Source organism: Clavelina lepadiformis, chromosome 5 (genome assembly GCF_947623445.1).
Source record: "Clavelina lepadiformis chromosome 5, kaClaLepa1.1, whole genome shotgun sequence".
NCBI classification, from domain to species: Eukaryota; Metazoa; Chordata; class Ascidiacea; order Aplousobranchia; family Clavelinidae; genus Clavelina; species Clavelina lepadiformis.
In genome coordinates this window covers 19,184,762-19,210,707 of record NC_135244.1, presented here as the reverse complement: position 1 = coordinate 19,210,707, position 25,946 = coordinate 19,184,762, and the positions used below count along the sequence as shown (strand labels likewise).

Sequence of the window (25,946 nt, the reverse complement as noted above, 5' to 3'; positions counted from 1 at the left end):
AAAGTTAGCATCAACAAACTACGTAAATTTCAAAGCTTTTCTTCTCAGGTTAAACAAAACAACCTGAAGCAAAAGCACCTCAGTATGACGTAACTTATACCACAGAATCCGACCATGTGCGGCCTCACCATCCATCGTCTCCGGCCTTCCCAAAGATAACGCACCGGTTCCTCTAAAGTCTAAATGCTAGGTTTACTAGATTGGTATGATAATAATCATTATCTTCTGACTGAGAAAAATTTTACACGACTAAAATCCGGCGATGATTCTCATCGTTCAAGCCCCGATTTACGAACCAACCTTTATGCAAGTTTCGATTGTTACACATTTTTTCCTTATTTTTTGAGTTACTGGTTTGTTTCGGGTTTACTGGGTTGCCCGAATTCCATGTGTTTCTTACCGCCATGTGCGCACTCGAGTGTTAAACAAATGCTACCTTCACATATCTAGGGGAAATTTGAAGCCCAGAGAATTTAAAGGAACCAATAGGCGATTAAGGCCGCATCGTGGAACCCCAGTACACACGGAAGTTGAAATAAAGAATGCAAAAGAAATGGCGAAAAAGAGGTGATGTCAACTCTATACAAGAAGCGTATCAAAGTTCTTTGAAAGCAGTTTATTTTATTCCCGATAAAATTTCATCTGATACGTTAAGTGCATACTCTCTGGCTTTGTCCCATGTATGATCCCCGATCAATCGGTAATGACAAGGTACAATTGGGCCAAAGTATAACCTAAATGCCAATCTTGGATCAGTTAAAAGCAGCTTGAAGAAGGAAGGGATCAAATCGAGGTCATGAGCCAACTCTTCTGGATATTCAAATGTTGATGTCTGCCCAAATAATAGCCTACTCAATTTAAAGTCCTTTATTTATAATAAAAAAAAAACTTCATAATTAACAAATAACGTAGGCTAAATATTTAGTTATAAAAAATTATTATAACTTGTGGCTTATAAGTTAGGTATAGGGAGTTTTTCGATAATTTTCTGCAAAATCTACAAAACTCAAAAAGTGAAAATAAAACAATGAGAACTTTGAAAGCAAAGCGTCCTCCAGTATTTTGCAGGACAACATCCCTAGATTTTTTCCATGTGTTTTGCATTGATTCTTTTGAAGGAAGTTGTTTCCTCCCGGTCAAAACTTGTGAAACGAAACGAGCCTGAATTCAATAAAGATAGCGTAACTCTTCTTGACAATAACATCTTTCTACGGATGGTAAATAAAACTGGAGAAGTATATATCTACTTGTAGCTCAGCGTTCATTGTTATGGCCCCGGATCCAGCAGGAAAAATTCCGATAAAAGTTAAGCTAGATATATGTTGAAGTTCAAAAGGAAAAATCCATTTGTGCAAACGTGCTTTTTCTAAATTGCCTGCAGTGTGCAACACAGAGCGTTATCTAACACTGCTTATACCATAGAGTATAACGCTACTTTTTAATAGCCCACTGCAGCACTTTTTGGTACAAAAGTACATTTAACAACATATTTAATCGGGGACGTAGTTGACATGTTTACATTCGTAGAAACTTAACCCTAGCTACGGCCTTGCAATGGCATAATTAACCTAAAGAAACCTGGGAATACGTTGTCACTTAAAAACGGAAACTCAGTGGTGTATCCAGTTGCCATGACAATTACATCAACTTCATCTTTTGCACCGTTAGTAAATGTTGCGTGATTCTCCGTTATTCGTTTTATATCGGGTCGAGTTTTAACCTGACCGCTGTATATCTTCATAGGCAGATTGTCGTTAATTGTAGTGACAACGAGTCTGCTAGTGGGTGGATACCTAAAGTGGATAATAACGTATAAAGCTATCAAGTATCAAGCATAAAGTTTATACCGCTAATTGGTATAGGCCTATATATAGCCTATAAATAATGGCCTTAATGAGTGCAAAAAATATTTTGCGTCTCATTTTGTCTAAAGTTAGCTATAAACTGATTTGATTTCTCGGTGCAATCGATTTGATTTGTAATTGATTTGGTTTCATTGGCTTTGTATTTTAGGAAAACGATTTCGTGATGTAACTTAGACTATAATTTAAAAGATGGCCTTGTAGAAATCTTACATAGACTTTAAGCCACAAGCCTCGTGGTTCACCCTACTCTCAAGGATGTTTTGAAATCTCCTATTGACGATCCAACTTGGCATCCATGGATGTAATCTTCTTCTGAAGCGATTCGTTATCGTTACGTCAAATGGCAAACCCTTCTAAAACATTTAAAATGACAAAAGTGAAACTTGTGAAGTATTTGTTGAAAGACAATGGAGGACATAGATATCATACACTTAGATATCATGCAAAATTAAGCATATAAATCTCTACCTTTAAACAGGATTCTTTGGATGCAAACTTGTTTTGACTAAAATTACCCCTGCTTTGTCATTTTCTCACTGTTCTAACTGTCTTTGTAATCCTGTAAGTTACCAACATGCACTTGGCAAGCTGCGCATGTACATTTCACACTGAGCGGTTTTTAATTTTTTTTACAGAAATCCTTTTAATTTCTCTTCACCAAGTGGGCTAGACTACCCACAATAGAAGTAAGCTTAGATGTTTGGGATAGAATAACTAGACAAAAGCAGTTACTTCTATAACTGCCATTTTCACGTCTTTGGGAGTTTTTGTGCGCCATCTTATCACTTGACGCACGACAAGTACGCACGTTTCACACTTTGAGGGTTTTAATAGTTTTTATCGTTATCTTCTTTATTTATTATGGTTATGCTCTGGCATCTTTAAAATGTAAAACCTATTCTATAGATCTCTGCAGTGTGCACTTCGTTGAAGATAGTTTTTCAATTGCTTGCCATAATAAAGAAAAATGTTTTAAATAGTTATTTACAAGGAAACGGCTTGTTCGCTCACGAAAGTACTGCTTTGCACCGTTGGGTGAAACAGTCAATTCCCATCCTATATACACCAACAACTGTATAGTTTATTAGTTACTTAAGTAGCAACGTAAAATGTTTCAAGTTCATAAACTTCTATGTCAGGCTTACCTTTTGTAGACGTGGTGTAAGCCATGTGCCATGTCTAGCAGACAGAAACACGTTCTTGGCGGTGGATGCAGCTTCACAAGCAATATCGCAGCCCGTTGAGCCAGAGCCGATTACCAAAACCGATTTATCTGATAAATATTAGTCGAAACATTCTGTTACTCGGCGTATTAATGTACGAGCAAGGGCAGCCTGACCTCCAACGTCAGTTTTAACATCAGACCAAAACAATTAAAAAACATTTATACACACCTCGAAAAATTTCTTGATTGATGTAATCTCCAGCGTGTATCACTTCACCGTTAAAAGTTGCATCCAGTCCTGGTACGTTAGCATAAAATTTCTTTGCGTGTTTCCCAGTTGCGACGATAATCGCGCTATATTCCTTTTCATCGACGTCATTCGTGATGAGATCTTTCGTTCTCACAATCCACGATCCTCAACAAGAATATCAACTTGGTTTTGTCACTATTGCCAACATTGTTATCATACGTAAGCCTGCCTGATTCGAAAGCCTTATGTAAGCAATACCTGAAACGTCGTATGATTTCGATGGAAACACTTTGATAACTTCGGTGTTAAATTGAATATGTTGGGTAAGGCTGAAGTTTTCAGCATACATTCTGAAATAGTCCAACGTCATATTCTTGCTTAGGTAGGGTGGCCAATCCTGCAGATTTGAAGGAAATGTATCAGCCGCAATTTCATTTCGATGACTACACCAAAACGGTAAGCCGAACTTTAAGCCTACCTTAGGAATTGGAAAGTCCGAAAACGAAGAAACAACTTTGCTAAGATTTGCAATGAGCGACGGGTACAGCGTCGGGCTGATATTGTGTTTAATTCTTTCAGCGTTATTCCACATTCCACCTTTAACAGGAAAAGCTATAGTATACAGTGACTATAGTATACACTATACAGGAAAATATACAGTGTCAAAAATGTGGTCGCAATCATGCATTTATAGAAACAAAGAATCCAAAAAAGTACAACAAATAAGTGTTTATTAAAACAGCTGAACACAAATAGAACTCAAAACTGGTTGGCCTGAAAGCCAACGCATCATACTTAAAAAACTACCATTAAAGACGTTTATGTAAGCTACTGTGAATAGTCTTTAGGATTGTTTAAATTTCGACTATCGGTGGAATACAGACCCAAGTCCGAGGTTTTTTCGAGGCAAGTCGGTCTTATTCCCTGCTCGAGGCAAGCCTTTGTGCTGGTTAAACCACTGGCACCGGCACCAATAATGCACACTCTATTGAAATGTTTGGCCATTGCAATCGCTTGCAAGAACAAAACCTTGTCCTAAACACAATGCATCAGTGAATATAAATATACAGTATATGTAGCATGTAATGTGTTCGTAAAGATTGTTGAGTATGAAAACCTTCATATATGTTAACTGGCTTCCAAGTGATAGCCTAATAGGTATGATATCGAAAAGTGTAAAGTCTGCATTTACTTAACGAGAAAGAAAACTTATGGCGTACAGAAGCAAGAGACATTCGGCATGCAACACACAGACCATCAATCATTAGCCAGTCGAATTTTAATCGAGTGAACAACGCAGATTTGGTACCTGTATGGTTGGACCTTTTCCAACACTTGCTTCATTTATTATGTTGCTGCTTGTAATTACAAGAACTACGCATATTGGAACAAGTTATGCCCAGAAAATAAGTCTATGTAGGCATCTCAGTCCAGAGCGGTCCCGGTCAAATCGAGCAGTGGCTCGGATACGACAAATTTAATAAATTGGTCCACATTTGCCACGTTAAGTCAGGACTGACTTGTCAACCTAAACCCATGTTGTTACATGTTGACCTTATTTGGCAGTTAAGTTAAACTTACTACGTAGGCTACATTCGATCTTTCAACCTAACAAGCTAACAATCCAATCTAAGCTTTAAAAATTTAAGATTACTTGTTCGAGTTACGCCTCGGTGCTGGCCAAAAAATTACCACACCGCCGCCAACGTAACGTTAAGTGAATGTTTCACTGCAAGTTGGTCGCGCAGCAGGTTGTTTAGAAGATATACTTGTGTTAGGTATATTATAGGTTACCGCGCGTTAACGAAAGGTTTCGAAACGAAAAATAGTTTCAAAAGTCGATTTTTTGCCTAACACGAATTAACATTGAATCAGCAGACCTTTTGGGATAAAATAATCACTTTGTTTCTTCGGGCTGTCGCGCTGTTTGCCTACAGCCTGTCGGGGTTGTTATAAAATAACTGTGACGTAGCGGAAAACAACGAATAACGAGCTGATGGTTGCTTTGTGGTAGAAACATTTCACGTATGTTGCAAAAGTAGTGTGACATTGTTTTTCATTCAATGTTACAAGTTGGAAGGTAGTTGTACTTTGTGCCCTACGGCTCTTAAATACAGCTGCTTGTGTTAGTAGCTAACAAGCTATATAGTATATAGTATAGTATATACTGTACCTATAACTAGCTTAGTGCTGAGACAGCGTCAATTATATTCGTGTTAGTTGGCACGAATAGGAAAGAGGGAGGCTACAGAATGCTGTTATTGCTAATACTTTACAGGACAAAGAGGCACTGCACTGAAAGTTGTCAAAGCGCAAAATTAGAGGAAGTAATATACTTCGGAACAATGTTTTACGTATCTTAAGCCTCTAATGCTTTCTTTCCAGGTTACTAATGCTGCACAGTCAAAGATTTGTCTAATTATAGCCTTTGGCCGCCTCATGATTTTCCCGATACTATTGTAGGCTGTGTTTGCTAAGGCAAACAAAACGCAGGAACTTGTTACTGGTTAACGAAAAGAGTCTACGATCGTACTCAGGTTCAACTTACTAAGCAATCAAGGCAATGAACAAAAGTGTGTGCATTGTTGGTGCTGGTACTAGTGGCCTTGCCTGCATAAAGGCCTGTTTAGATGAAGGAATAAAACCTGTTTGCTTTGAGACAACGGCTGACTTGGGTAGGTAAAGAACCAGCTTTCAGTTGTAAATTTTAAAGAGACTTATTTATCTTAAAACTGTCACTATTAGACCGGAAAAATCGTACGTTCAAAGCTATTTTCAGGGTTTGATGTTATACTAACGTGAATATTATAACGTAGCAAGTTAAATCTTACCTAAATCTTCCTTTTAATCTAAATTTTACCTTTATTTAAACCCTAAATAGCTTAAATCAACTTTATGCACACCCATTCTCCTAACCTAACCGCCTATCTTTAACTATGGGCTGCGTGACCTACTTACGGTGAAATAGTCAATCTGTTATCTTAAACGATATTAAATTGAGTACACATAGTTTTTCTTCTCGACGACCGCTAAGAAATTTTTAAGAGACGGCGACTTACAAGGACTGAGGCTAATTTTCTGATTGTAACTGCAGAAGAACAAAATTTGAGAGACTGTTTACACTTTACAGGTTCCTCAAAACACCTTAAAGCAAGCATATTTTCAAGCGTAAAAAGCAAACTTATTGCTTTCCGCAAATTTTGGGCGCGATGCAAACGCAACGCGGTTCAAAATACGCCACTCCTTGTTACCCTGATTGTCATAAGCACGGAGTGTGATACTCTCCCAGATATAAACTGTACAACTGCAACTCAAGATTTTGCTGTTTGTAATACAAGAAAAATACTTTTTTAAGAATTTTTATCTAATTAAACCGAAAAGTTGACGTCAAAGATGTAAAATTTTATTGTTTTGCTGTATAATCGCAATACTTGTGTAGCAACACGAACGAAATTTTATTAACCATATTATTTCAGACTAGGGATGGGCCGATACGAACCCAAACCCGAATAGATTCGCCGAATATCGCCTTTATGGAAGATTCAGGCGAATACGAATACCAACAATGGCGAAACCGAATACAATATTACTTATAAATTTACTTACTTTTGTTAAAAATGATGATCTAGTTTCCCGACGAAGCTAAAATAGAGTCTGCAATACTTACAATGAAGGTCGTTTTCCAAACGATTTTGCTTTTTCAATCGTTTTTTAAACGCTATTTTTCGAAAGAAAGCGATTTGTTTATCGATTACGTCATTTTACAAGCAAGACTTGACAACTTTTGGATGAAATTTTATTGTTTGGTTCTAATTCGAATAGATTCGGGATTCGTTCGTCAACCTTCATGATACATTTCATGAAACATTTCGCGGCACATCGCTATTTCAGACTTGTATTCCCAAGGCTATTGGCATATGTATTCAATTCCTGTAGCGTTGCTGGTTACCGGTATTCTGTTACTTTTAAGTCGACGCTGGTACTAGTTTTTGCTCAAATGTTTGTCGTTATCTAGCAACAGCTGGCTCAAATATACTTACACGATGTTTTGATGGAGTTTATAAAGCTAAACTCGGCAAGTATGCGCTTGAATGACAGGGCCTCCACCAACTCCACCATGCAAATCTGGTGCTGTAATGAGGTTTCGCTTTACTTAAACTTGTCAATTTTTTTGAAACCTCGGCCCATACTTATACGTGTAGTAATTTCCTGTGGAACTTTTTTGTTTTAGGTGGGTTGTGGAATAATGTTGCACGAGCGAAGCACGATGTTTGCGTCAAATTGTATCCTTCGCTTGTGACAAATGTGAGCAAAGTCAATTCTTCATTTTCGGACTTTCCCGCACCAAAGGTAATATGCTACCGGTTGCTAGAAAATGGCAGCGGTGGCAATGACGGAACTGGACGGAAAATGTTTTTGAATGGAAACACGGATTATCGTCATTTTCCCTGTTATGGTATTGTCATTGTCTAGTACTCTAGTATGCCTCAATTGTTTATTTCACACATTCGATCTCGGATCTCCAGCACCATTATTGCCATTACGCCCCCGCTATTTTCAATGTCTTCTATAACTACAGCATACTGGCGATGTGAATGCTAATGATGTGGCCCTAAAACTAATGTACTGTGGTTTTCGTTGATGCGATGCAAATTTATCTTGAATTGCAGGATTGGCCCCCTTATTTAGATCAAAATCTAACCTTGGATTATCTCAGAATGTACGCTGAAAAATTTGGTCTTACTGAACACATTCAATTTGACACCGAAGTTGTCAAAGTATTTCCGTCAAACTCATACGAAGTCACAGGTGGTTGTAGATAATAAGCGGATGTTAGTGTTGTGAACTTGGTATTCAAGATCAAGGATGCAATTTTGAGTATCATTTGCAATGGGTTGGTTCTGCCAGATAGATTGCCAGGCTAAGCTATACCGCAACCTGTTTTTTAATGTTTTTCAATCTTTTACTACTTTTTTATGTCGTTATTTAAGGAACCTGGATAGTCAAAACAAAAAATCTGATTACAAACGATGTGAATGAGAAAGAATACGACGCAGTAATTGTCGCCACTGGAAAATTTGCAAAGCAGGTTAAGGCTGACGTACCGGGGTTGCATGACGTGTTCAAAGGAACGGTGATCCACAGTGGAGATTATACTGACCAAGAAATCTTCAGAGGTAAGCTACATGCACCGTACGGACGCCACTGATCTTTTGCTTGCCTCTTGTAAAACGAAGCCCGTCTCTAAACAGAGAAATTTTTGTCAACGAATTTAACATTTGTTACTTTTTATTATTAGAGTGATTAGTCAGCTTAAATAGGTCTTAAGCTTTGTTTGATTTAGATAAATCGGTTTTGGTTATCGGTTGTAGCGCGTCTGGTTGCGATCTAGCATGCGATGCTGCAGTCACTGCAAAAAACGTCTTCCTTTGTGCCAGATCGGGTACATGGCTTGCGCCACGCATACATACGGTACGTATGGGACAGATTGTGTTACATTGGTTTACTATGTGTAGGTTATTTTACGGTATATTTAGTCACATCATTGGCAATTGTGCAAAAACATTGTAGTGTTACTATAACTGTTAAGGTGCCTGCACACTGGACGTGATTCGCACAGAAAAAAAGTCATTTGCTCGACTTGCGGCAGCCTGTGTTGCAATGACAATTTTGCAATGATTTTGTATGCGCACGACAGTACATTCCCAATCAGTTTCCCCGAAACAAACATGTTTGTTTTTTTCGCATCACTGCATGCGATTCAAAGTAGTCTTGTGAGTGGTTATGCACTTGACATACCGGTATACTGTACGTTGATCACGCTCGGATGGTAAAAAGACAACCAAAAAGTGAACTAAACTACATTAAACTCGAAATATGGCATTATAGCCTTTCATTGACTAAAAGGACCTAAATAACCAAACAAAGTTCGCGTACACTCGTATCCTACGTATATGACGAGGTAAAAGCGAATTAGCCTAACTGAAAAATTTGAAAGTTAGCTAAATTATTGTAAGCCTTGAAATCTCCATTTTAGCTTTCCAGGCTACATCTTTGCCTCACATAGCCTAGTTGACGTCTCCTGCCGGTTTAATTATCGACACATTCAGTGCCCAGACCACTGTAAAGACTGTGCGTGCGTCGACTGGGTGTCCATCGTATGGAATTTCTTGCGACTGCGTTGCCGTGTGGAGATCGACGCAATTGCATTCAGTGTGCAGGCATCCTTAAAGAGAAATTGGCTTTGGACCAGCCCTCAGTAACGTTGAGCCCAATCCATATATATTCTGAGCGCAGCCAATTAAAAACTTGAGACCGGTTTATTTAACTTTTTAGCCCAGCCTAAGTGAACCTTAAGTCCAAACAACCGTTAATTTGTTGAAATCCGTTGTTTTTTTTATCCAGCATCACTTTCTTTAGAGCTCATCGATGAAATCCTTATTCTGGCATCTTTATTTAGTTTGCTTGAAAAGCTTTCTTATTGTTAATATTTTCAAGAATGGTTTGCCCTTGGATTTGTCTGCTGCCAATCGCTTTACACGAGCTTTACTGGCATGGATTCCTGCATGGTTGGCGAACAGTATGTTTAAGAACGTTCTTGAAGCTAGAATGAACCACGAAGCTTGCGGAATATTATCCCAGTAAGCCTAATATTACTGGTTAACTTTTTTGGGTCTGCGAGATACAACACTCAATTTTAACTTGAAAATAATCTTACCTATGATTGTGCTTAAGCCGTGTAGATTACTAAATTATACACGTTATCAAATGAAACCGTATTATTAAAATATTAAACCATCTTTTTGAAATAGAATGATGTATTGCATTCGTACCAGGTATCCGCCCACAAATAAACTCGCTACGATCACAATTACTGATGAACTGCCCATAAAAATTTATAGTGGCCGGGTTAAAACAAGACCTGGTATAGAACGTGTTACAGACAATCACGTGATCTTTGAAAACAGCGCAAAGGAAAAAATTGACATGGTTGTCATGGCAACTGGATACAAAGCACATTTTCCTTTTTTAAGTGAAGATGTTTTCCCGGGTTAGTGGAAAACAATGTTGCTTCGTGTCGCCTTGAAACGTTCGATTGTATAAAGAGGCTTACTTCCAGAATTATGTAGACATAGATAGCCTGAACTATATGATATCCTCAAATTCTCCATGCAATCGATGTTTCGCGATTTACCACATTAAGACGTTATCTTTTATTCGATGTTTACGTATAGCTGATATTGAAAATGCACGTTTATACAAATGGATATTTCCAATGGAACTTAAACATCCCTCAACTCTCACATTTGTTTGTTTATTTCCGCCCGGATCGGGTAGTGCCATGACAAGCGCTGAACTGCAGGTAACGCTCTTCAATGCTTTTTGCTTTGTGTTGCTGTCCAAAAAGGAATCAGCTTTGGTCTGCTTTTTTCAGGCTCGATTTGTTGGCCAAGTCTTAAGTGGAAAAACAAAACTGCCTTCGAAGAAGTCGATGCGAAACAAATGGAGAGAATCACGAGACCTCCTTTTGCAAAACACTGGAGGACGTTTCGTATTTAAGGTCCGTCCATCAGATTTTCGGTTTTTCAGGGGTTTATAAAAGCCTATGTGGTTTGATATGAGCCTGAAATTTTCTGTTCTATTTTGGTATAAAGGTGATAAAATATGTACAATAGTGTGAGGGTGGGCTGTACTTCGATATGAATCACACTTTAAAGAATCTAAAACAAAATAATGAACAACCATAACTTGTTATTAGAACTATGAAGACGTAAAGAAAAGTTGACCATGGGTAAACTTAATGTTGCAGGAAGGATTGTTTGAATACCAAGAAGATCTCGCTCAGGAGTTGAGACTAGTTCCTCCTTTCTTCAAGCTGCTTTTCACCGACCCAAGGCTTGCATTTAAATTGTACTTTGGACCTGTTGTACCATATCATTATAGATTGTGTGGGAATCACTCCTGGGAAGAAGCAAGATATCGTTCGCTCAATATAACTGACGAAATCATGTCAGGAATGAAAAAGTAGCACATTTTGATAAACTGCCAAACGATTACAGTCAAGTTTTTAATAATGTTCATTGGCTAAGCCTACTATATGATAAGTAGGGCAATCATTTTTTTGACCTAAAAAGTTTAAATTTTGACCTTAAAATTTGCAAATTTTGACCTAAAAAGTTTAAATTTTGACCTTATTTTGAAAAACGCTATACTAATAGCCTCTACACTGTCTACAGCAACTTTCTAATCTAAAACTGCATTTAAAATTGACAAAACGCTTTTCTAGTGTTGACTTTTTTTCGTTTCTGCGTATTAAGATTGACAACTTGCAGTTTCAAATGCAATGCCTTCACATCGTGACGTCACATGACGCGCTGAAAGGCCTTCCCTCTCTTTGTGGCTTTGGTTCTAAGTATAATTTGGGGCACTGGAATTGTTTGCGGTACAAGAAAAGAGAAAAACGGAAGAATGATATTACAAAATGGTTACAAAATTATAAGTTTAATAGATTTTGACCTAAAAAGAAGACCTAAAGAAGCAATTTGACCGTATTTTGACCTAACGTAACTTTTTGACTTTATATTGACCTAATAACTTCTATACCACACATCGTACAAAGCTGAAATTTGTTTTGTGCTTGTTTGATAGCATTGTGAGCAGGTTAAAAAAATTGACCATATTGACTTTTGGTTGACATAATGATAAGCAACACACGTCGCCTTGCTGGTCTTTTTACGGCTATTCTTGTCTATACAAACGTTGTTGAACATGACGGCGTCGACTTGGTATCAATATCCATACCGTTGTAATGTCCTTGGGCAAGGCAGTAACGACATTTACTCCTGTTCAATGGACATGTCAAAAATTCGGCCAGTAAGCTTACTATATAAAAATACAAAATAATAAATGTGTGACTATCGGAATCGCACAAAGACTAACTCCATAACCCCGGCACTAGCCGGGTTTAAATCGTGCAAAGACTTTCCTCAGTCTGAGAATAAAGATTAATTAAATTATTTATCATACCATAGCCTACCGTGTTTTTCCATTTTGTTTTATTTTTCTGCAATTTTACAACAATTCCTATTAGTTTAAGAAGTATAGCCTATTTAAACAATTGCGCTGTAATTTTTAGGCTACTATTAACTCTGCATTATGTATGTCAAATCACAGGTTTACACAGCATTCAAGTCATTTTACAAAAAAGAGTCGATATAAATCTGGCCAGTTAATTTGTTGTTTATCGCAATTGTGAGAGTGCTGCAGAAAGTTATTTCATGCGGAAGACAATACGGTTTGATACGATTTCAAAATGACACCATAAGGCAGACAATGGGCTTCTCACCGAGAAGACACTTGAGAGCAGAATGAGATCTGGTAATGGTATGGACATGTCAATCAAACATATATGTTTTATAAAAAGCGCAGTGGGGAGGAGAAATCAAGCCAGTTGTTACTCACACGCGTCAATGAACGGACAAAAATGACAAGCGAGTCGAAGAGGCTTAAAACGTGCTCAAAAATAATTAATTAAGGTTATAATTGCTAAACCCATAATTAATTAAATCCATAAAAAATAAATTGAAAAAAGTGAAATTAGTGCAGGTGGATGTGCTACATGCTGGTCTATATAATTTATTAAACGTTTTACCATCCAGAATTTTTTTGAAAAATGTTCTTATCATGTGTAACAGAGTGGCAGGCGTTAAAATCTTCAAAAACCAATTAGTTACCATTTCAACTAAGGCAATTCCTGGAGGAAAACAAATTTCACATGTGAGCATACTGGGAATTTCCCAAATGAAGTAGCCACGTGGTTTAATGTTTCAAACATAGGTTTACACAAAAGGTTAGAAGGTTGCTTGAAGTATAATCCAAAGTTCGCTTAATATAATCAATGGTTAAACAAAACGCGAAGATAGTTATGGTTTCTTCTTTCGTGCGTTTTTTTACTCGGGCCCGATTTGATGGGTCGACCTTAGTCGAACAATTTCAGGTTAACTTATTTAGGTTATTTACCGCAGTCCACTCCATGACTCCACAGTGTGGAAGCTGCACGATACAACCTTTTGCTCGCTGATTGTTTATCCATATTGACTATTTCATGGTATGTAGGTCACGCAACCTGTTGTTAAAGATAGGCGGTCATAGATTAGGAGAATGGGTATGCAAAGCTAGCCTATTTCAGGTTTTGTTGGAGTAAGGTTTAGATTGAGGTTTAGCATATACAATTGCACAACCATGCAGATGACGTAAAAGTTTGAGTAGTTGGGGTCTGGTATACAAATGCATCATGTGGTTGTGCACTTGTTTACTAAACCCGATTTAAGTTAGGTTTAGATTACATTTAAGTTAGATTAGCAAGAAGCTGCAAAAAATAGCTTCGAATGCACGATTTTTTCCGGTGAAATAGCCTACTGGCAACCTTTTTATTTTCACGTTGATTTATAATAAACAAATAAAGAAAAGCTGGTTGTTTGAACGCCATTTTGTAATAAATAAACAAAGAATTAAGACCTCAGTGCACATCATCACACCAAAATTTGCATCTTTGCTTCAAACTTACAAATGACAAATAATTACCAATTGTCGGAAAAATATAACATCACCAATAATTTGTCTGTTTGTTCTTTTGCTGTGTAGATATAGCTTATCAGTTTTATTAGTATCAGAATTGTTCAAATATACACCATTTTGCATTTGCTCGTATCGTAAATCAGTAAGTCTAAACGTGATACCAACCCAAACATCGTCCCATACCACATCCACCGTATACAGGTATAGGCTATAGTGTACAGCATTTGTCTTTTGCATCTAGCCTATATAACAAATACGGGCTAGTTTAGAAGTATGAGTTGCAATGAAGAACAAGAAGAGGAGTTGGAAGTACTTACAGCAATATTTGAAGATGACTCAGCATTTAAGCAGGTATCAAAAACTTGTGTCCAGTACAAAATTGGTGAAAAGGAATCTTTAAAATCATTTTTAATTGAATTTGAATGGCCACCAAACTATCCAACTGGTCCACTGAATATAAACTTGAATTTGTTTTACAATAATCGGTTGTTACCGGAGGTGAAGGAAGAAATCTCAGCAGCTTTAACTGAACAATGCAATTCAATGCTTGGCAGTGCCATGACTTACTCCTTAATAGACTGGGCTAAAGAAAACTATGAAGAACTAATGGCAAGACAGCCAGAAGTTTCGACTAGACCTGATGCGGATGAATCTTCCAAGAAAAAAGAAAAAAAAGAACAACTGACTAAAGCTCAAAAGAGAAGGTTAACGGATCGCTTTGGAGTTAAGAACGAACGCGCGAGGGGTTGGAACTGGGTTGATCCCATAAAGCATTTGTCACAAACTGGTGGAAAGGAAGATGAATAAGTGCGTTAAGTTTTTTGGTTGTTTCTCTGCATTTCCGTTTGTTTTTATTGAAAAAATTATCCTGTTAAGATCTTATGGGTTATTTGCAGAAAGTCTGATTAACGTAATCCAGGATTAAGCTTGGGTTAACGACGGCAACGTTTGGACCAGCAGGTGAATCTCATTTTCCCAATTTACAGTTGCAAATCAATTTTAATGTGTTCTCAATTATCCGTGTGTGTATACAGCACAATATTTGTACAAAAAGTGTGGATATGGTTGAGTGACCATACTGTTGCTCAGGACTGAAGTGACGTAATTTTGGCGTAATTTATTCTTGGATGGTAATTTTGCCTTTACTTTATTTAACTTCCTACATATCGCGTAAGTCTACCATTCTCTAACTTATAATTTATGTAATTTACATTTGCAGTCAGTTATTGTTGAAATATCGTAATTGTTGTTTACTTGTTATCATGCAGCATTTTTAAATGACGTTATATATCCTATTTTTGTCATTTTTCACACATCTGTGCTGCACTGCCATACATAGGCTAAGCAACACATATATGTAAAGTAAACTTTTTTATATAATCATTAATTATTATATTATAGTTATTTCACTTGCCTATGTCAAGTGTATGCGTGATAGACAAGTCAATGTGTGAAAAGCCAGTTTTAAATTGTCTGAGCCAGCGTGGTCCAACTTCTTTTCATCACGGGCCAAAATCAGAAAATGTTATCTTGCGGGCCAATGTTTTTAAATTAGAACTGAAGAACAATGTAACACTGATATTAGAACTGAAAAAATTGTTACGCATTACAAAGGATCATTCACAAAGTTTTTTGTCAATTACAATAACAAAGAAACAAAAATTGAAGTTATGTTGCCAGATTGAATCAAAGCTGATTATCAGTTCGCGGGCCAACTTTGGCCCGCGAGCCTGCAGTTGGACCACGCTTGTCTGAGCTAAATAGCCGTTGTTTTTCAGACTTGAGTTTTGCTGCTTTTATGGTGCCCAGCGTGCAATTGTTTTAATATGTGATAATACTGAGTACTTTGATGTCATAGGTGATTCAAAAATATGTTGGCTACGATATATGCTTTGGCATGTCAGTCATAAAAACATTTTACACTGGCATTACGAAGACATATTGTATTATAAACTTGCTTACACTTTGTTTTGCATAGGTGAGATATATGAATAAATTTAGCATGGTTCAGTCTTGGAGGCACGCATGCATTTTCCTGCTTTTTGTCAGTTTGTTTTCTCCAAGTTCCTTGGAAAAAAGAGGTTAACCACTGGTTGATATGTCTGTTTTTTTGATGGGATAAACCTTGCATTTAATTGTATAAATAAATGCAGATAATAATAAATGGAAGAGCTACCTAGAAAGAATCGAAAGAGCTAAGAAAGACTACAAACCTTGCAAGGGAAATTGCACATGTCATTCTGATGTGATTACAGCGGATTTAAAGATATGGAAGGAAAGAGGTGGAATTACAGAAGCCGACATGAAGAAAGGACTGGAAAAAGCAGTGCATTACCAGATCATTGATCACAAGCTATACAGAGCTGAAAAATGCCTTTTTCCTAGCAGGTAGTGATTGGAATTTATAACATTACAAAGTGTTTATGATAATCCTAATCCCATTTCAACGTAAACATTTGTGCCAATAAGACTAGATGAAATTCCTTAGTTGACACAAAATTTTAATTTTCACTGATTCATTTCCACAGATGTAAAGGTGTAGAGCATTTCATACTGCAAATAATCGATGAGCTTCCAAATATGGACTTGGGTATAAATGTCCATGACTGGCCACGGTCAATGAGACATGGTGGAAAGATGGAACCTCTTCCAGTTTTCTCGTTCAGCAAAGTGGTAAGTTAAAAGTTATGCTCTAATGCTTAGAAAGAGTGAGTGGTCTCATGTGGTATTGGAATGTTTATCTTTTCAGACAAAAGTCTTTGCATGACTTGGGCAATGATTCCTCACCAAGTGTGCCCCCGGTTACTAAGCTGGCTGTTGTGCATTTTTGGTTGGATACATAGTTCTAAACTGTTTTAGTTTTTTATATAGTTTTAGCAAAATTTGACCAATTCATTATCATACAAGCACCCTGCTCAAGCCATAGCATCATCAAGTACTGGTATAGAACTTAGATTACATTTAGAATTGAGAGACAGATGTTGATACCTTGTGCAACACTTGGAAATACCAAGTTTTTCCGATAAATTAAAAAAAAGAAGTTTGCTTTGGTTAAAACAGATTGCTACTTTGTTGTGTAGAATGTTCAGCATTATGACATCATGTATCCAGCATGGACATTTTGGCAAGGTGGACCTGCTGTCTCTCCACTCTATCCTACTGGCTTAGGACGTTGGGATCTTATGAGGAAAGATCTTGCCAAGTGAGAATTTGCATTCTGATTATTTATTGTACAGCAAACTAAATGGCCAAAGCCTATTAAGGTTCGGCTTCACTGGATGAAAAGATGGTTTGTAAAATAACCTGCCTGGAGCTGGAATAGACATCGATGCCATGAGGTGCACTACCACTTCAAGTTTATTCACTGTCTTTGTTATTGCTGTCTGTCAGATACTTTGTGCAATTACAATATTCGGATCAACTTTAGCTATTCTTTCGGCCCTCTAGCTTTTCTACTTCTTGTTTCTTGATCTTCCCAATATTTCTTTCATAGATATTGTTTTGGTTGTACTGGAACTGTAGTTGCTTTTTCAATGCACACCGCGCTGCATGGAAAACATGATTTTAGTGTAGTGGGTTTATGAAAGCGTTCGTTATTACAGAAAAGCTGAGGAATTCCCATGGGATAAAAAGGAGAACATAGGATTTTTTCGAGGATCTCGCACAAGTGCTGCAAGGGACCCCCTCATTCTTTTATCTCGAGAAAAACCAGACCTGGTTGATGCTCAGTATACAAAAAATCAAGCATGGAAATCCAAAGAAGTACTTCAACGAATTTCCTTTCTGTTCTTAATATTAAGTTTTTGTTGGTGTGCAAAAATTAATGCCAACACGTCTTGATTTTTGTAGGACACTTTAGGTGCCGAACCTGCTAGCACAATTCATCTTGTTGATCATTGTAAATACAAGTAAGCTAATATGACAAACATTACACATTGGAATTGTGTATACTGTATATCCATGCATAAAATCACCAGATCTAAAATACAAAAAATCAAATGTTACATAGTAAGCATAAATGTTGTATAAAATATAACTTTTTAAAACATCGTTCAGGTACTTATTTAATTTTCGAGGAGTAGCTGCAAGCTTCAGATTGAAGCATCTGTTTCTTTGCAACTCACTTGTCTTCCACGTTGGAGATGAGTGGTTAGAATTTTTCTATCCAGCATTAAAGCCGTGGGTGCATTACATACCAGTGAGCGACAAACTAAAAGAAGTAGAAGAACTTTTGCTCTTTGCAAAGGAGAATGATGACGCTGTGAAGCAAATAGCTAGCCGGTTGGTGCCTTAATAATTAATTATTAAGTATAATCAAAAATAAGAGTTGGCTAATATATTTTAGATAAGACTAATATGTTTGATAACATTATTTTGACTTCATAAGTGTTTGGTTTAGTGGGAAAAAATTTATTTGGAATCGACTGAAAATGGAGGATGTGTCTTGCTATTGGAGTAAACTATTGAAGGAATATGCTTCGCTTCTTACTTACAAAGTTATAAGAAATGAAGATTTACAACTTGTTACGCCAGAACCAGAACAAAGAAGAAAAAAATCCGAGCTTTAACTAAGCATCTTGATATCAAATTCAACCTAATCATTCTGTTTTTTTTTTTGATTATCATAATTAGCTCTTTGAAGCCTGTAATTTGGTATTATGTTGTGTTACCTATATTTATTATGTTTATGCACTTCTTACACAGTTCTTTGTGAAGCCAAATCTCTATCTACCTTTCTTACTACGCAAGTTAGGTAACAATTGCATGCTTTGTTTAGAATCAAACTTTTGTTGTTCCATAGTATGTCATACTGCATCTTTTTGTTTTGTATGTTTACTTTGGAAATAAGAATTTTTGGTGATTATATCAATATTAAACGTATTTCTGTGCCATTAAAAGTTCGTAAGTTAATCAATTGGTAAACCTTTACAAAAGTCTCACAATGTAGGTAAGTGTTAAATTTAAAAAGATTCAGATTTGTGCAATTACAAATTATCTGCTAAACTAGCGGATCATAAACCTTGCACTATGTTTGTGCGCTAAAGAAATCAACTTATTTGTTGCCAAATTATTAATAATTCGCAACGTCTCCTTTGCTGTTGGGTTTTTAGTTTTTACTTCATGCAAAAATGATGGGAGTCAGTCCAAATCTGCTCAAGAATAAATTCCAGAGAATAAAAAAGTTATCGATACTTGTAGGTAATGTTCAGATTCGGCACATCCCTATCGAATGTTATCTATCCTTATATTTTGATTTTATTTTTCTTTAATCTGAGATTTAGGTTCAATAAATATGAATCAACTTTGGAGTCTTCGTTAATATTTCCAAATTCTGCTCTTGCAATTTCCTTTTCTTCTCTTGAATTAATTTTCTGGACTTCTAGCCAAAAATTACAGCAGTTTGTTTGCCAGTGGAATTAACTACTTGGCCTGTATTCCACATCACACAGGCTACATTTATAATTATAAATACATAAAACAGTTACATACTCTACAGATATAAATTGACAATTTAAAAAAATAAAGGTCTCAAAGTATACCAGTCAACAAAAGTTATTGGGAACGTGAAACCAAATGCAATAGAGTACAGTGTTGGGTGGCAACATAAGAAAAATAAGAACAAAATATTCATGGAAAGATTGAAGCAGAAGATGTGATTCAAGCAACAATTGATAAAATCACTTGTAATGAAAACAAACAACTGCATAAACCAATTTCTTGTGGCGAAATAATGATATCCAGAATTCGGTGCTAAAGTTGACAGTGCAAACAGATTGGTAAGACTAGAGTTTAACATATCTTGAATATTTTGTTATTGTTTAGTGATGATATCTGGCTATACATGCTGTTTGTCTTTCTGTTCTGGTCCCATCTCATTGGCAAGGTATTTCACCACCGTCTAAGCAACAACATCGCAATGTGAACAACAGCAAATCTATCACGTTTTAAGACATTAAACTTTTACAATGAAAAAATATAAAACAGCTTACTCGGCGATCGAAGGATTGAGCCATTTCAAGGGCTGTTTTGCCATGCTGAACAAAATAAACAATTAATGACATACTGTACTGTATTTCGATTTTATTATTTTTCAAACATAAATATCTAAATGTTTACGCTATGGCCTCATTGTTATAATGCCTAAGCAATACCTAGGTTGTTAGACATGATTTTAGAATAGGAATGCTTAAAATTCCAGCAATCGGCAATTGCTAAATATAACACATAACCTTACCCCACTCATCAGTGTTACATCTGCGCCATTTTCTACCAGCTTTTCTACGAAAGCCATGTACCCATTCAACGATGCAATCATCAGTGCTGTTTTGCCATCACTATCATAAGAAATCGTTCGTTTTTTATCAAAATAAAAGCCACAGAACTAAAATAAAGTTTTACTTGTGGGACTTCATTAAAACGAAAGTAACAACAACGCCTAAGTGACAAACAAAAATAAACGAACATGCAATCAAGCTTTAGGCTTGTCTTGACAACTTAACCTACATGTCAGTGCAATCAACCTCTGCTCCAGACGACAATAGTACTTCAGCCACGCTTGGATCACCGGTTATTGCTGCACATCGTAACAATGGTGTCCAACCTGAAGTTTTATCCTTTATGTCAACCTGCGTAAAAATGGAATCGAAGCATTTATTGAATGAAGGCAAATTGGTTTTAATGTGATTTAAAGCGAAATGACATCTATGAAATACGCCATTGCACTTGTAAAGGATGTTTTTGGCAAGGTTTGCTAAGAAATCAAGTATATCTACTTCTCTACTCTTCAAATTAATCACATTTGAAACAGAAGAAAGTAAATGTAAGTTTCAGACAAAAAGACAACAATTTACAGAGCTAACAATCATAAATCACAAAATGAAAATGATTACCGGGGCGCCGTCATCGATCATCCATTGAATAAGCTCACAATTTCCACCATCTATAGCCCAGTGTAGTGGAGTGCTTCCACCTTTATCGCAGCAAGTCCATTGAGCTCCAGCTTCTCTAAGACGTTTTACTACCGCCCCATGACCGGCATAACTTGCTACAATTAGGCTGTTTTTAACAAAGATCAACACGAAGTTGTAGACTAATGTGATGTGCAAGTTGACACAAATCATCAAACAACTGCCTTTATGACTTCACTGTAACAAGAGCTAATTTGAGTAGCATTAAAACTACGTTTTATAACACATCAGGGTTAACAACCGCAAATAGCAACCAGAAAAACAAAGCCCGAGAGAAAAGTAACCCAGTCGTACTATCCAGTAACATACCTATTTTTTCCACTGCTGTTAATTGCATGTACATCAGCATGATGTTCTAGTAACAACTCAATTACTCTGAAAAAAAAAAAGTTTAGATTTAGTTTCAATGAAACATCCCAATTCCCAAGTGTTATCACAAAGTAGCATTCAGCTTACAACAAATAGCTAGCTAAATAATGTGTATATCACTGGTAACTAAAAGATATCACTCCAATGCAAGCTTTGTTTCTAATCACTTAGCCTAAACAGTTTTGGGGTCTGTTATCGCACTGCAAATGAGGTAACAAACTAGCTTACTCTAAAAGTCCTCTTTGGGCAGCATTCATCAATGGTGTATAACCAATTTTGTCATTAACATCAACAGTAACATCCCTTTGGTAAAACAGATCAAAGTTAGTTTAACTGCTTATTAATAAGTGTAACAATTAACTAAATCAGTATCAAATGCAATTATGTCATTAGTTAATTTAACAACATAAGCAAAATGAAGGATTCGGACTGATTTGCAACAACACCAAACACTTTAGCAAACTTCAGCAAGTGTAGGCTTGTTTGTGGATTGAGTAAAATGTCGCAGTTACAATTATGCAAGCCAGGCTCAATACTCGACGACACTATAAATGCAATGCCTTTGAGGAAGGCATTAACAACACTTTTATTCAATGGTCTTGATGACCATTAAATCTTCAAAATTCAGGCAAACCCACTAAAATATATCCAAAAGAAATATACAAAGTCAAGATTGGTAACCAGGGCTTGAGTGGTTAGCAACCACCAGTGAATTTCAATAGCGCAAAGACTTTGTTCAGTTCAAGAATAAATAATCCCAGTTTATACCAATGTTACTAATTCAATACAAACCCTGTGGCAAGTATTTTAGAAATTGCTTCAAGATCAGCCTTCATTGTTGCCCTGTGCAGGTGATCACTGTTGAATGGCTCTCCTAAACAACCAATGTTATAGCAAAGAACAGAACATTCCAAAACTAACAACAACTAACTTTAAGGATATACATCTAGTTTGGCAATTCAATTCATGTTACTTCACTCTGTACAACAAAAACACAGGATACATTTAGCATAATATCGTAATCTAAATGCAATATGTATCAAAAGAAACGAAAAGGGAATTTTACTTGATGTGCAAACAGTGATTGTTGGACTGAGACTGAAGTCTCCATCATTAGTAGCTACTTTCAGACGATATTTATACGAATGGAGGGGCTCTAGTCCATCAATTGTATAAGAATCTGCATAACCACTGTAGGATAAAAGCAGCTTATTACACTCAACTACACCTGACGTAGGTAACTTACAAGACACAGTAAATAAAAATGCTGCAACCTAAAACTTACACATAAACAGTGGAAAAGTCTGATGTTCTTTTGTCTTCTTCTTCTAAAGCAAATTTCAATCTAGCAAATAAATACTTGCTGTATACCGGAACTTAACTTTATAGTTTTTATATTTTACTTGTTCTATTTAACCGGTTGAACTGAGAAAACTTAAGTGATACCCATACTGGCATATATTATAAAGTTAGGCACACAAAAGAGAAGTTTATAACGAAAAAATCCTACTATTCCTAAAAATTTAAATCATGACACTTCACCTGCAAAACTTATCCACTGACATCGATTTATTTTGGTCAAACATTAGTATGTGAAATTTCATAGTGAGCCACTAACAGAAAATTAACTCCTATCTTACCTCTTACCAAGTCTTACTTAACGCAACCCAACCATATTGAAAAAACTTCGACTTAAATGTTTATTTTGTTGTATTATATATTATGTTACTGTTGGACAATAAACTGTAGCTTTGATAGGTTAACAGAAGAAGTAACGACGCAGGTCATACCGCTTGTCGCCTCGGTGCATGGGGTCTTGTTCCCATGATAATTCAATGCTATGATGACTAATCTTTCCAACTACAGGCGGGTTCGGACTGTCAAGAAGAGCATCTGAAAGATTGAACACGAAACTGTTTAACTGTACAGTGCTACTGATATTTCTAAACAGTCCATTCAATAACAATTATACTGGTATATTAAAACTTATTTAAAAGGTTAGTATTTCTAGATTAATCTAATAAAAACATTGAAATCAAGCCATTAATTATAATTGCAATATCAAATAAGCAAGATGGAAATGTAGGATCATCAGATTTACCATAAACGTGGTGTTTTGAGTTTTTATTATGTTCTTGGGAACGGTGAGCGCCCTTTGTTAATCTTTGTAACATACTGATTCTATTGCTTTAAAATTTATCATTTAAAATCGGAACGGGCAAACTATAACATGCATCACACAGCAGTTTCTTAATCTAAACAAATATTAATCAAAAGACATTGTAATCAATAAACCTCTTTACTCTGTTACTCTGTAATACTTTTGGGTTTAAATCTGCTTTTGTCATACATTGTCTGCAATGCCAGAGTTCTAATTTTGTAAAGTCAGTGATATTAGACCTACTTTAAAAACCTGTATCCTTACGACCCCAATAATACTGTAGTGAGAATTCTATGCATGCCTCCCTTAGGCTGTTTACAGTATTTTGTGGGAAACTGAAGACTATGCAATTATCTGACCAAACTCACACAGCAGTCTGATAGATAAAAATCTGAACTCAATAATAATGTAATGTCAAACTGCGAACGTGAAAGTTAGATGTGGCTGCACTACAAACTCAACAGTCTGATCTTAATGACAATGTAGGCTATAGAATAACCATTGGATAATAGCACAAAAAACAACAAACTTGGATCCTGCAACAATGGCCAAAAGTTGTTTAAAGGATGATCTCGATTAAAAAAGAGGAAACTTGACACATGGCACTTATCAAATATCAACCCCGACAGGCAGATACTTTTTAAATTCCAATAACAACAATGAATTTCAATTTTCAAGCAATTACATTAAATCCCTGAACAGAATCCGGGTCTAGTATACAAGTGAAAAACCACTTGATGAGTTTTTATAGGTACTAGACCCCAGCTACTCAAACTTTGACGTCGTCTGGTTGTGCACTTGTATACTAGACCCCAGAATCCTGTATACGCACAAAGATTTTCAGATAATAAAACATTAAAATATAGCCTTGAGTATCATCTTTAATACTCAGTTTCCACCTATTACATCACTTGAAATTGTCTTTGCGCTAAACCTTCCAAAGCCATAACATATTTACGATGTTCGTCATTCACTTTCAGTCATTTTCCCTTCTTCTAAAGTTTAAACAGACTAATGACAAAGGCAACTTCGCTGCTTTGAAAGTAATTCAATCCAATTGTTTTGATTTTAAAAAGTATCATTTTGCAGACATCATATTATATGCTAAAATGCAAAGCAGTTATTCAAGTTTTGAACTCTCTTAGAATTTAACCCACTTTTTTCAGTCAGTTTTTTTTATTTCAAGCATTTCTTTATTTCACATAAGATTATGTTTATGAACTAAATGTGCAGTTATAACCATATATTAAAACGGACTGACCCGATGGCACCCTTCATAACGGTTCCACGACATATGGCCGCGGGAAAGTGGCCGCGAACAAACTCACCGGGGTCAACTGAACGTGACGTAAATTGACCGCAGACAAACTGACTGTGACATAAACTGGCCGGCGATCAAATTAACCGACGACAAATTGGCCGTCAAAAGGTCAAAATTCTAATTCACTATCTAGTCGCTATCTAGTCACTATCCAGTATGTGTATTGCAGTCAAGGTTGCCACTCGTACAGTTTTTTGGCCCCTTGTACGGTGACCCATATTCATAGATTTCTTGTCTCTTCTTCAAAATGTCAGGAAGCACATGCAGCAAATCGGACTTCAAAGAAGGTATCAAAATGATCAAGAATTTGCACTACTGCTGCGTCACATACCGGCTTTGGCATTTGTTCCAATACAGCATCTGATTGAGGCTTTTGAAACATTAGAGGAATTTTTGCCTGATGAAATGCTTCCGCTTCTCGACTACTTTGAGCGTACTTACATCGGGCGTCGCTTTCGAACTCAGCTCCGAAGAGACCCGCCATATTCACATGACTTCTGGAACGTCCATGTTCGGGTGTTAAATGGCGAAGCCAGAACCAACAACAAAGTTGAAGGTCACCACAGTCTAATAAACAGGATGTTATCAATGCAACACCCAACCATTTGGAAATTTATAGAAGCTTTAAGGAAATTGCAGAACATAAACAAAAAGAAGATTGAGGAGCTCTGTGCCCAAGGGCCTCCTGCCAAAAGGAGAAAATACAAGGATCTGGATGCGCGACTTCAAACCATCGTTGAAGATTTTGCAAACCGTGACATATTAGATTTTCTCAGAGGCATCGCCCAAAACCTACAATTTGCGCAATAAACTTCCTTGTTTGTCAAATAACAGCTTGTGTAAATTTTAGTGCCCATATTATGTAGTGTCATATGTGTTTTGCAGTGAACGTCTTTTAATGTTGTTACTCGTATTTCTCGTATTTCCGGAAATATTTCTGTTTATTTCAATAAACGTTTCAATGTGTATTGAAATAAAAAACAATTTTGTTAAAAACAAAGGAAATAGTTACAAACAAATATTTACTTTACATATCATATACTACCGAGTTTAAAATTTTGACCTTTTGACGGCCAATTTGTCGCCGGTTAATTTGATCGCCGGCCAATTTATCGACGGTTAATTTGATCGCCGGCCAGTTTATGTCACAGTCAGTTTGTCTGCGGTCAATTTACGTCGCGTTCAGTTGACCCCGGTGAGTTTGTTCGCGGCCACTTTCCCGCGGCCATATGTCGTGCTCCCCTTCATAACACAGTTTGTATCCTATTG

At 36.5% G+C, this 25,946-nt stretch overlaps 4 protein-coding genes across 6 annotated transcripts; 2 read left to right on the top strand and 2 right to left on the bottom strand.

Annotated features, from left to right (window-relative positions):
* Positions 1-601: 601 nt before the first annotated feature.
* Positions 602-4,977, bottom strand: LOC143460115 (flavin-containing monooxygenase 5-like). The gene is made up of 11 exons (XM_076957511.1): positions 4,590-4,977; positions 4,165-4,315; positions 3,759-3,877; positions 3,539-3,677; positions 3,260-3,445; positions 3,011-3,138; positions 2,076-2,218; positions 1,579-1,793; positions 1,248-1,375; positions 1,036-1,161; positions 602-832 (listed from the first exon to the last, which is right to left on the bottom strand). Exons 2-11 carry the CDS (start codon positions 4,283-4,285, stop codon positions 617-619), a joined length of 1,521 nt encoding a protein of 506 aa, XP_076813626.1. The 5' UTR covers positions 4,286-4,315; positions 4,590-4,977; the 3' UTR covers positions 602-616.
* Positions 4,978-5,648: 671 nt separating this feature from the next.
* LOC143460116 (flavin-containing monooxygenase 1-like) lies at positions 5,649-11,560 on the top strand. 2 transcript variants are annotated; one of them, XM_076957512.1, is made up of 10 exons: positions 5,649-5,955; positions 7,512-7,630; positions 7,951-8,089; positions 8,272-8,457; positions 8,625-8,752; positions 9,779-9,921; positions 10,117-10,331; positions 10,516-10,643; positions 10,716-10,841; positions 11,091-11,560. In XM_076957512.1, exons 1-10 carry the CDS (start codon positions 5,844-5,846, stop codon positions 11,307-11,309), a joined length of 1,515 nt encoding a protein of 504 aa, XP_076813627.1. In that variant the 5' UTR covers positions 5,649-5,843; the 3' UTR covers positions 11,310-11,560. The 2 variants fall into 2 exon arrangements, with proteins under 2 accessions (XP_076813627.1, XP_076813628.1); XM_076957513.1 differs by lacking the exon at positions 5,649-5,955 and having other exon boundaries at positions 7,595-7,736.
* A 1,569-nt stretch (positions 11,561-13,129) lies between these two features.
* On the top strand, positions 13,130-18,769 carry LOC143459381 (protein O-glucosyltransferase 1-like). Of its 2 annotated transcripts, none has more exons than XM_076956517.1 (9): positions 13,130-14,209; positions 15,837-15,939; positions 16,012-16,246; positions 16,387-16,531; positions 16,939-17,060; positions 17,461-17,620; positions 17,708-17,766; positions 17,915-18,139; positions 18,258-18,769. In XM_076956517.1, the coding sequence occupies exons 1-9, from the start codon at positions 14,132-14,134 to the stop codon at positions 18,424-18,426; spliced, it is 1,296 nt and encodes a 431-aa protein (XP_076812632.1). In that variant the 5' UTR covers positions 13,130-14,131; the 3' UTR covers positions 18,427-18,769. The 2 variants fall into 2 exon arrangements, with proteins under 2 accessions (XP_076812632.1, XP_076812633.1); XM_076956518.1 differs by lacking the exon at positions 13,130-14,209 and adding an exon at positions 14,663-14,818.
* Positions 18,770-19,270: 501 nt separating this feature from the next.
* On the bottom strand, positions 19,271-23,474 carry LOC143459382 (fibronectin type 3 and ankyrin repeat domains 1 protein-like). Its single transcript, XM_076956520.1, has 12 exons — positions 23,297-23,474; positions 22,986-23,088; positions 22,481-22,540; positions 22,262-22,386; positions 21,988-22,069; positions 21,424-21,498; positions 21,136-21,201; positions 20,749-20,914; positions 20,363-20,484; positions 20,094-20,193; positions 19,849-19,893; positions 19,271-19,757 (listed from the first exon to the last, which is right to left on the bottom strand). Exons 1-12 carry the CDS (start codon positions 23,367-23,369, stop codon positions 19,695-19,697), a joined length of 1,080 nt encoding a protein of 359 aa, XP_076812635.1. The 5' UTR covers positions 23,370-23,474; the 3' UTR covers positions 19,271-19,694.
* Positions 23,475-25,946: the final 2,472 nt, after the last annotated feature.

Coding starts and splice junctions, on each gene's coding strand:
- LOC143459382 (XM_076956520.1), bottom strand. CDS start 23,369: ATGTTACAAAGATTAACAAAGGGCGCTCACCGTTCCCAAGAACATAAT. Junction 22,541..22,985: donor ATGCACCGAGGCGACAAGCG/GTATGACCTGCG, acceptor TTTATTTGCTAG/ATTGAAATTTGCTTTAGAAG. Junction 20,194..20,362: donor GAGGTTGATTGCACTGACAT/GTAGGTTAAGTT, acceptor TTCTTATGATAG/TGATGGCAAAACAGCACTGA.
- LOC143460116 (XM_076957512.1), top strand. CDS start 5,844: ATGAACAAAAGTGTGTGCATTGTTGGTGCTGGTACTAGTGGCCTTGCC. Junction 5,956..7,511: donor TGAGACAACGGCTGACTTGG/GTAGGTAAAGAA, acceptor TTTTTGTTTTAG/GTGGGTTGTGGAATAATGTT. Junction 9,922..10,116: donor GCTTGCGGAATATTATCCCA/GTAAGCCTAATA, acceptor CATTCGTACCAG/GTATCCGCCCACAAATAAAC.
- LOC143459381 (XM_076956517.1), top strand. CDS start 14,132: ATGAGTTGCAATGAAGAACAAGAAGAGGAGTTGGAAGTACTTACAGCA. Junction 17,061..17,460: donor ATGAGGAAAGATCTTGCCAA/GTGAGAATTTGC, acceptor TCGTTATTACAG/AAAAGCTGAGGAATTCCCAT. Junction 17,621..17,707: donor AAGCATGGAAATCCAAAGAA/GTACTTCAACGA, acceptor TGATTTTTGTAG/GACACTTTAGGTGCCGAACC.
- LOC143460115 (XM_076957511.1), bottom strand. CDS start 4,285: ATGGCCAAACATTTCAATAGAGTGTGCATTATTGGTGCCGGTGCCAGT. Junction 2,219..3,010: donor TTACACCACGTCTACAAAAG/GTAAGCCTGACA, acceptor TAAATGTTTTAG/AAGGGTTTGCCATTTGACGT. Junction 833..1,035: donor GAGGACGCTTTGCTTTCAAA/GTTCTCATTGTT, acceptor TTATTTGGGCAG/ACATCAACATTTGAATATCC.